We start from the raw sequence: 11,327 nt of genomic DNA, 5'->3' as shown, positions 1-11,327 counted from the left end.
ATGAAAAATTAGTACTTGTTAATAAGTAAGAAATAAAAGAAATTAGAATAACTTTCTTTGAATTTAACAATTTTGTATGCTGCACGAATACATTAGAAAATACGAATTCTTAAGCAAAAAAAAAATATATAGTAAAAACTGTCCTCATATTCACTATTGTGTGTGTGTGTGTGTTTTTTTTTACCTTATGAGATAAAAATAAATTAAATAAAATACTGAAAAATTAAAAAAATTATGAAAATAAATTGTGCAAATAATCACTTGTCATTTTATATGGATTAAGCATATTTTTAATCCATAATTTTTATTTATCAATTTTCACTTTTAGTTCCTAAATAAATTTTATTTAATTTTAGTCTATTTATTTTTCCTCCAAAGACAAAAAGAAATGTTAATGAGAAGAAAAGTTTAAAAACCAAAAGTGAAAATCAACAAAAATAAAAATTAAAAATAAAACTAGTAAAAAAATTGTTCAAAGATTAAAAATAAAAATAAAAAGTTCAAAAACTAAAACATATTTAATCTTTTTTATATTGAGTTTAATAGACATATGCTAGCAATACAGAGATTTTTATACCAATATAACTTTTAAAGTTAGTTATTTTAATTGGTAACAAACTTTTATTATATAGCAATGCAATTAAATGGTAATATAGAAAAAGTGGTTACGTTTTAAAAATCGGACCGGTCATCAAGCTGGTTAGGGTACTGGATCAGTGGGTTAAAAGTCAGACTGGTGGATCACTAATTGAACCGCATGACCCGATTTTTATTAAATTTTTTTTTAAAATGTTAAATATATTTTATACTTATAAATTTCAATAAATTCATATCCTATTTTAAATTTTAATTTCCATCTTATTTAAAATTATCTTTATTTTTATTTTAGATAAAGAAATATATAAAAAAATATTACGTGTTAAACTTTATATTAATACAAATTAAAAATATAAATAATATGTACATATATAATATGTTTGCAATTAATATTATAAAATAATATATGTAATATCTATATAGATATTATATTAATAAATATATAATTTAAATTTAATAATATATTATAAAAGTTATTTAAGTTGCATATATTACAAACAAATACATTAAAATAAGTAGTCATTCTTATGTTTAATATAATACTCTTTACTTTTCCATTAACATATTTAATTCTTATTGTTATTTTTGGGGTTTGTGATCCCTTAAAAAAATAAAAATAAAAATTGTGGTTGAACCGGTTTAACCTACCAGTTCATTGGTCAAACCAGAAAATTAACTGGTTTAATTCAGTTTGAAACGGATCGACATAACCAATTTAACTTAAAATTCGGACCGGATGGACCACCGGTTCCCAATTTAACCAGTCGAATCTGGTTTTTAAAACATTGGTTACACGTACTATAACTGCGTGAACTGTTTTTTCTTTCTTATCTTTTAAATATTAATGTAGTTATCGAAATTCAAATTCAAGCCATGCAACTCGAAAAAGTTATTACTTTTATGTTTAAAACTAAAGTTCAGTGTATTTAGGGTCCTTAGGGATTAATTGGGTTTTAAATTGAGCTAATCTTATAACTTTTTCCCCTCTAATAAATTAACATATATAAACATAGTATAATTTGCAAAACCAAATTTTATAAAGTAAAACGATAAGAGAGAAAGCAGAGAAACATAGTTCATTAAATGAGTGGTGAGGTCGAGAAAAAACAGAAAAAATAAATTCTAGAAATATTATAAAAATTCAAAGTTTAGTTTTCATACATATTATAAGAATTTTATATGAATAACTAATCAGAAATTATTTTAAATAAGACTTTTAAAGTAATTATTATTAAAGTAAAAAAAAATATATAACCATTTTTTTTATAAAAACTATATATATAATTATTAGGATACAAATAAAATCTCACATCATTTAAAAAAAAAGTGAACATAAGTTTATGTATATACAATTATTTCCATTAATTTATGTAAAACTTTTATTTTATAATATATATAAATATATATTAATAAGATATTAAAGAGGTGTTGATATATGATAATTTCTTATGTCTAAAAATCATAAATCATGATAATTATAAAAAATTATTTAGTTGATCATAAATTTTGTGAGAATGTTTTTTATACTAAACATTGATTAAATGGCAGTAGATATTAGAAAAATAAAATTTTAATTTTATTAAAAAAAAATACCATCTATATGTTTAAAAAAAAAAAAAGAATTGTAGCAAGTTGTCTTTAAAGATACAGATGGAGAGAGGGGTTTGTGATTAAATCATAAAACTTATTGGCTGCAGACAGATCTTCCAAGATTGGATCGTTGTCTCATCCTCAAACCATTAGCCGCCTCATTTCTCATCTTATTTTACTCCTCTACGTAACTTCCTTCAATTCTCGAATTTTTTACCAAAATATTATTTTGAAAAAAAAATTACAAGATTAACAACTGTACAGGTTTATTTCTCACACTAGAACCATTTATTGTGAATGCTCAGAATTCGGTTCTTGGGGAACCGAATTCTGAGCTTCAAAATGTAATTTTTTTTGTTTTTTCAACTCAGAATTCGATTCCCGAGAAACCGAATTCTGAGTTGGTTTTATATTTTTTTTTCGTGTTTGTGGGGAAAATTTGGGCAGATTTTGGAAGTGGAACGGCCCGTTCCGAAATCAGAACGGGTCGTTCCGCTTAAGGCCACAGAGTGAATTTTTTGAAATTGAAACGGGCCAAGTACGGGCTGTTCCAGAGTTAAGAACGACCCGTTCTTGGCCCGTTTCAATTTCAAAAAATTCACTCTGTGGCTTTAAGCAGAACGACCCGTTCTGCTCTTGGAACGGGCCGTTCCACTTCCAAAATCTGCCCAACTTTCCCCACAAACACGAAAAAAAAAAATATATAAAACTAACTCAGAATTCGGTTCCCCGGAAACCGAATTCTAAGTTGAAAAAACAAAAAAAATTACACTTTGAAGCTCAGAATTCGGTTCCTTGGGAACCGAATTCTGAGCATGCACAGTAAATGATTCTAGTGTGGTAAATAAACATGCACAGTTGTTAATCTTGTAATTTTAAAAAAAAAAATAATATTTTGGTAAAATATTCTCAATTCTCTGCCATTTTTTTATGTGATAAACATACAGTATTATACACAAAACCATTATGCATTCTTAAATTCTCATATACACGTATAGCAAAAAGATGTTAATTAGTTTTAGAAACTAAAATTAAAATATTTTTAAAAAATAAAAAAAGTATAATAAAAAATGATTTATTTAGAAGAGTTTTGTATAGCCGCCGGGGACACGTGTTGTGTGGTAACATAAATGCATGGGAGAGACGGTGACTTGGTAAGAATGATAGATATAATTAGCGAGGCAAAGTTGGAAAAAAAAATGAATAATTAATCAGAAATTATTTTAAATAAGACTTTTAAAGTAATTATTATATATTAAAGTAAAAAATTGTATGTAACTAATTTTCTTATAAGCATTGTATATGTAACTATTAGCATACATTTTCATTAATCTTATAAAAGAAATTGTCTTAATAATATCATAATAATTGGTTAAGATACCGAAAAAAAAAACAAATATATAATTTTTTTTAGAAATAGTTGATATTATTTTCTAATTAAAATAAAAGTTTTACTTTGATAATATATAGAAATATATAATGATAAGATATATTAAAGAGATATTTGATATATAACAAAATTTTCTTATTGTCTAAAAATCATAAATCATGATAATCATAAAAAAAAAAACTATTTAGTTGATGATAAATTTTGTGAGAATGTTTTTTATACTAAACATTTCTTAAATGGCAGTAGATATTAGCAAAATAAAATTATAATTATAATTAAAAAAATACCATCTATATGTTTTTTAAAAAAATTGTAGCAAATTCTGTGTTTAAAAATATAGATGGAGAGAGGGGTTTGTGATATATTAAATCATAAAGCTTATTGGCTGGAGACAGATCTTCCAAGATTGGATCGCTGACTCATCCTCAAACCATTAGCCGCCTTATTTCTTATCTTATTTTACTCCCTCTACGTAAGTTCCTTCAATTCTCTGCCATTTTTTAATGATAAACATACAGTATTATACATAAAACCATTATGCATTCTTAAATTATCGTATACACGTATAGCAAAAAGATGTTAATTAGTTTCAGAAACTAAAATTAAAATATTAAAAAAAAAATAAAAAAAAAGTATAATAAAAAATGATTTATTTAGAAGAGCAGCCGGGAACATGTGCTGTGTGGTAACATAAATGCATGGGAGAGATCAGAGACGGTGAGTTGGTAAGAATGATAGATATAAATAGCGAGGCAAAGTTGGAAAAAAGATGTTGAAGTTTGAGACATGGGAAAATTGGGGTTAGGCCTTGTGGTATTGCTATGTTTGATAGCGACGGCGATCGCCGAACAATGCGGTAGTCAAGCCGGTGGGAAGACATGCCCCAACAACCTCTGCTGCAGCCAGTACGGGTGGTGCGGCAACGCCGAAGATTACTGTTCTCCCTCCAAGAACTGCCAAAGCAATTGCTGGGGCGGTGGCGGTGAAAGCGCTTCGAACGTGCGCGCCACTTATCACTACTACCAACCGGAGCTGCACGGGTGGGACTTGAACGCCGTGAGCGCTTATTGCTCCACTTGGGACGCTGGGAAGCCTTACTCGTGGCGCAGCAAATATGGGTGGACCGCTTTCTGTGGGCCCGTTGGGCCTCGCGGGCAGGCCTCGTGCGGAAAGTGCCTGCGGGTCACCAACACGGGCACGGGAGCCCAGACCACTGTGAGGATCGTTGATCAGTGCAGCAACGGAGGCTTGGATTTGGACGTCGGAGTTTTCAACCGTTTGGATACCGATGGGAGAGGTTACCAACAGGGTCATCTCATTGTTAACTATCAGTTTGTGGATTGTGGGAATGAGATCGACCGCACCCAACCATTACTCTCCATTCTCGATGCTCCTTAATCACATCAATATGTAATAATCGTCCAACCAATAATTACTTGGGGATTTTGTTATCCTTAATCACATCAATGTCCACCTTTTATTTTTTTTTTCTTCTTCTTTTCTTACTCTCTCTTCTCACTCTATTACTGCAAACTCTATTACTATTTATCAAAGATTGCACAAAAAGTATACTCTCATATCTCTCCAAAAACCAGGTTTTAAATTATGCTTATTACACATCTAGGTATGATAGATTGGGGACACTTGTTTTCACTATCAATTTATACATACATAATTTTTTTTAATAATAAATAATATATTTTAAAAAATAAAATTATATTTTAATAAATAAATAAATAAATAAATATATATATATTTATAAATTATCATATGTATAAAATATAAATTCAGAAAAATTATTTATTTATTTAATATTTTTAAATTTTTGAATGAAATTAGTTCTCATATAAATAATACTTTTTAATTAATTTTTTTTAAGTTTAATTATAATATATATATATATATATTAATGTTCACATATATAATGTAATATATTAAAAAAAATTAATTTTTAATAAAATAAAATTTACATCATGTATGTTTATTTTTTGTTCTTTTATTTATTATATATGTTGACTAAAAAAGTCAAAATAAGAAAGATTGAAAGTTTTATATTTTATTTAAATATTATTAAATATATTTTAAAATAAATTATTATTTAAAAATTTATATCATATATAAAAAATATATTTACATCATAAATAAATTAAACTTGATTTTTATAAAATTCAACATATATATTTTTATATTTTTATTAGTGTTAAATTATTATAAAATAGATCTTTAAGATTGTAGTTCTAATTAAATATTTTAAAAAATATTATAATAAATAAATATATCATATTTAAGACGTATATTTTTAAATAAAATAAAGTTCAAATTTATTAAATTATCATAGTCTAATCTAATTTTCATCTTTAACTATTATTATAAATATAAAAACTTATAAAAAATAATTATAATATATTTATACTTTTAAAAGTTATGTAAATTTTTTTTATATTATAAATATATTATGTCCACTATATAAATTTTTTGAATCCATTAGATGTTCACAAAACTTACCGCTACGGAGACTATAAATTTTAAGAAGAGGAGGTGGTGGATTATTACTCCACGCTATGTAATGGATAATCATTTATTGACTTTGACTTAGCCTTGTTAGGTCCCTGAATGCAAAATTTTCAACTTTAATTAATTTAATTGATAAAAACAGTGAATTAAATTGTTTGACATTTCTGGTTTTTATTTGAGGGGCAAGAACAGGGGATAGGGGATTTAACCTTAACTCTTTACCAAGAATATAACTTGCGACACTGTATAATGATACGTGTTATTGAATTATTAACAAAATGCTATTAAATTATTCTAAATGATCTCTTATAGAACTATATAGAGTATTATATTTGGGATATCTTATAATTTTTCTGCTTAAGAGTTGGGTAAGTAATAAATGAATTGTGCTTATTCTACGAAACACAGATCCGATTATAAGAAAGTGATTTGTGAAACAAAAATTAATGACATTATTTCGTGTGGTGAAATTAGCCTTAAACAATCAGAGGAAGAGGAAATATTGATGTGTACGTGGAATTTAATTTAGATAATACATCTTTCAAGATTTGAGTCTTCTAGAAGATTAACCTATACCCCTTTTTTGCCAAGTACTGGATCATCAACAAAGATTTGAGTTAAGTATTATATTGAGAAAATATTAGAATGAGTATTTACAAAGTTTATTTATATTTACAAAAATATTTATAAATTATATATATAGAGAGAGGGTCACTTAAATAATCATAAACTCTAAACTGTAAATAATTATAACAATATTTCTACGTTAATTTAAATTAATAAAATGAAGTATCAAATAACTTTCAAATTTTTAAAAATTTTGTAAATTAAATTTATATATCAAGAATTTTTAATTTAACGGTTGGATCGTTAAAAAAATAATATAAATTATAAATTATTAAGTGAAATAAATTTAAATATACTTACGAACCATTATATATATATATATATATATATACTCACATAATTTTTAATAAATTTATTGATAAAATTTTCTAAAACAAAATTTATTTTTTTCAATAGATTTTATGACAAAGTTTATACTACATATTTTTCCTGAAATAAAAAATATTAAAATATTTAATTAAATTATTTCAAATGCATTGTCATACGTTTTAAGATAAAAAAAATCCCAACTGCGATATTGGCCTTAAAGTGTCATTATCTCTTAATTTCATTTGTTAACTAAAACTCAAACTGGAAAAAAAAAAAAAAACTAAAACTCCAGTTAAATATACAATTATATAAAATATTAAAGGGATTAACTCCAACGAAGAATACCTGTGACAGTAATATATATAAAATAAAAATAAAAATCAAGCTCTAGTCCACACTAGGTTTGTTTTTAGCTAGCTTGTAGATAGCTATGGAATTATGGTGACTTTTAACATTTTTAAAGTTCAATTAAATTCTATAAATACTATTTTGTGATCTCGTAAGGTAATATATATATATATATATATATATATATATATATATATATATATATATATTCTTTTAACATAATCTTATATCAATGAAATATCAAATTATTTTAGATTAATATAAAATTTTACAATATGATATAAGATTAAAGAATTTTTAATTTAATAATAAAATTTAAAAAATAATTATTTAATTAAAAACTATTAAATAATATAATAGTTAATAAAAGTTATACCAGCGTTATTTAATATCTCTCACTACATGTATAAATAAATAGATAAATAATAACTGCAACTCTCTATTATTAATGCGTAAATACAAAAATTTAAACTGATTTCACTCTTTTACTATTATAACTACCATAATAATCTGTTATTTATTTTATATCTTATTATTTATTTAAATAAAATACAGAGACATAAAACACTCAACATTATGTTATAACGTGAAAAATGAAAATTTATTTTTAAAACGATGTTTAGGATGCGGAGAAACGAAAAATAACCAAATGGAAGAGGTTATAAATTCAATGGAATGATGGATGGCTGATGAAAATTTGTTTATGGCGCATCTGGTTGCGAAATTTTCGGGGATGAACAAATCAACATTCCGTTTCGGTCTAAACAACCAAACGTGAGAAAAAAGTAAAAGAAAAGTATATATATATATATATATATATATATATATATATATATATATATATATAGAAGAGGGTTCAAATGATACTGATATAACTTTTACTAAGGATTATACCATTCAATAACTTTATATTAAATGTAAATTTTATAAATTCAACTGTTAGATTGAAAGTTCACATCACTTTATATGTATAAATCAAATTTTGTTAAAATTGAACAACTTGAAAATAATCAATGATCTTATAAAATGTAAGATTTTTAATAAATATAAAAAATTATTAAAATGTCCCTTAAATAAAATATTTAATTATGGATAAATTTTTAATTTTACTTTGATTTTTTGGTTCGTCCATGGAGTATCCAGGGCTGATAGCAATGACTAATCTCCTTGCTACATTGGAGACACTCAAAAGGTGGAATAACTGGTCTCAAGATTTCGAATCCCTGACCTTACTTAAGCGTGGATCAACCCCTACTGCTACTGAACCACACGCTTGAGATTTAATTTTACTTTGATTAAATATCATATTAACATTTTATTTAATTAGTTTCACTACGTGAAATATTAAATTCCTTAAATGTTATGGTAACTTATTACAAAATATAAATAATTTTTTAATATTATATTAATTACGTAAAAAGGAATTAATGTATCAAATTTTTAAAAAAGTTAAATGAAATGAATTGTGTATTTTATAAAAGTAAATCAGTTAATTAATCTATTTTTTTTATAAAATAAATTAATTCAAATTTTTAAAAGTAAGGATAATTTTTTTTAAAACTGCATCAATTTGGTATGGTGCAATAATATATTTTATATCCGTATATGAATCAAATTTTAAAAAAAATAAACCAAACTAAATTGACTGGCTTTATGAAAATAAATCGGATAACTAAATTAATTTTACAAAATAAATTGATTCAGGTTTATTTTAAAATAAATCAAAATTTTTAATATAAATCATATGGGTTATGAACCGATGATCTATTTAAATTTTGTATCCACCTGGAGCTACGCAAGTGGACAAATTTACATACATCATGTTGATGTGCATAACGGCATTGGACTGGAAAATAAACCACACTCGCCGCTTACAGTTGGAGAAAGGAAAGTGAAGACCAACTTCCTAAATACCACATCCCTTCATTCATTTAATTGGGACTCGTAGGAGAGTTCAACTTCTTATGCTGACCGTCGCCAATCGTTGATAGTTTTTAACTTTTTCCCCCCAATTTCTTTGATTCAATTTTACCTAATTTCCTTTTTAATTATATCAGTGTCAAATACAATTACCAAATCAATTCACTTTTACAATTTTCTTTTTTAATTCACTTGATGGATAAATATAACTGAACACTACTACACAATTACCAAAAGAATTCACTAAAAAGGGCAAGAAAAAAGTGAAAATAAAAGTAATAACCAATTAACATCTTTTCAGAAACTTATATCTAATTAAATAGAATTTTCATTCATTGTCTTCACCTCATCTACCATACAGAATTTTCAACAACATGCATCATTTGTTATATTTCCAAGACTTTGAATTTCTTCCTCTAGAAGTAAGATGTTTGTCACCATAAGCCATGTGTCCTGTCTATGAAGCAACTCATACATTATTATCCCTTTGGATCTCCTCGTTACCAAGGAAAGCAAAAATTGTCATACTTTTCAAACAAAGAAAGGGCATTTCCATAATTTTGTATCCTAGACAGGCCCTATAAATATGCATGTACCTCTAGCTAGTGCTAAAATCAAGTGCAATTAGAAAGAAGTAGGATAATGGCAAAGGTTTCTCTGTTTGTGGTGTGTGTGGTTTGTATTCTAGCAGTGGCCTCTGCTCAGAGTGCGACCAATGTGAGAGCTACATATCACTTGTACCAACCTGAGCAGCATAACTGGGACTTACTGGCAGTGAGTGCATATTGCGCCACTTGGGATGCTAACAAGTCCTTAGCATGGCGCAGCAAATACGGTTGGACAGCTTTTTGTGGACCCTCTGGACCTCAGGGCCAACAAGCTTGTGGCAAATGCTTGAGGGTACGTGTTATTATTAACTCCTTTATTTCTAAATAAATATGATGGATAGATTTTAATTAATTTTTGGTTGATGGAAATGAGTAATTTTTGATGGGGGTACCTGTTGCAGGTGACAAACACTCGAACAAACGCACAACAAACGGTGAGAATAGTTGATCAGTGCAGCAACGGGGGGTTGGATTTGGATATTACTCCGTTCCAAAAGCTGGATACCGATGGGAACGGGAATGCTCAAGGCCATCTAATTGTCAACTATGACTTTGTAGACTGTGGTGACTAAGTAGTTCCATTAGTTTCTGGCTACTACTTATACTACAATAACCTTTTCCATGCTTTTTCTCTACTCATGTCATAAATGGAATTGAATAAACAAAGCCATACAAGTGCTTTATTACTCGATAACAACAAATAAATAAAGGGATGTCATTAAGTTGCTCTGGATTTGAAAGGAGCAATGAATAGTATTATCATGTAATAGCTGAAATGGGTGTCCCTTTGTTTCTTTTTGTTGCGTGCCTCAAACTGCCACTTTATACCATGTTTCTTTCGAAAATTGTCATTACATGTTGTGTGGAGATTCATCGGGATTACACGGATATTCAGTGATGTGACGTGAAAGATAAAAAAACTTGGCAAATGTGATTACATATGTTAGTGGTTTATCAACTTTCTATTCTTTCCCAAAGCAAGAGAAAAATAAAAAACTTGCCAACGTCGGGTAAGAAAGACCTGAAATAAATTCAAAGATGCACAACTGGAATTTGGCATATAATTTTGTGTGGTGAGGGCTTTCCGTGTATAGGATATAGGATATGCGTGACATAGGATATTGTAGTTAAATTTAGCAGATAATATTGTGTCATGTATTTTTAGCTCTTATTTCGAGTGAATACAAATGTTATTTCAGCGGTTATTTGATAGTTTAAGAGTTTGATATTACAAGTGTTTAAAATTTCTTTAGAATAAGATGATTATTGATCCAAGGGACACTCGAACTAGAGTAGTTCACTAGTTCCTCGGTCTCTAACGACGGCTTAGCGTGGCTGAGTATGATAGATGAAGTGATAGCACCAATAGAGACTCTTAATAGTCAAAGTCATTTGAGATTTTGTAAAATAAGTAATAACAGTAC

General features: G+C 26.9%; 2 protein-coding genes across 2 annotated transcripts; both read left to right on the top strand.

The window, feature by feature from the left end:
- Positions 1–4,251: 4,251 nt before the first annotated feature.
- Positions 4,252–5,070, top strand: LOC109797127 (wound-induced protein). Its single transcript, XM_020357050.3, has one exon. It carries the CDS (start codon positions 4,364–4,366, stop codon positions 4,973–4,975), a length of 612 nt encoding a protein of 203 aa, XP_020212639.1. The 5' UTR covers positions 4,252–4,363; the 3' UTR covers positions 4,976–5,070.
- A 4,819-nt stretch (positions 5,071–9,889) lies between these two features.
- On the top strand, positions 9,890–10,697 carry LOC109797141 (pathogenesis-related protein PR-4). The gene is made up of 2 exons (XM_020357068.3): positions 9,890–10,195; positions 10,305–10,697. Exons 1-2 carry the CDS (start codon positions 9,938–9,940, stop codon positions 10,473–10,475), a joined length of 429 nt encoding a protein of 142 aa, XP_020212657.1. The 5' UTR covers positions 9,890–9,937; the 3' UTR covers positions 10,476–10,697.
- Positions 10,698–11,327: the final 630 nt, after the last annotated feature.

Source organism: Cajanus cajan, chromosome 6 (assembly GCF_000230855.2).
Source record: "Cajanus cajan strain Asha chromosome 6, NIPB_CcT2T_4, whole genome shotgun sequence".
Classification (NCBI taxonomy): Eukaryota; Viridiplantae; Streptophyta; class Magnoliopsida; order Fabales; family Fabaceae; genus Cajanus; species Cajanus cajan.
The sequence above is the reverse complement of the archived record's forward strand: the minus strand, read 5'-3'. Positions and strand labels throughout refer to the sequence as shown.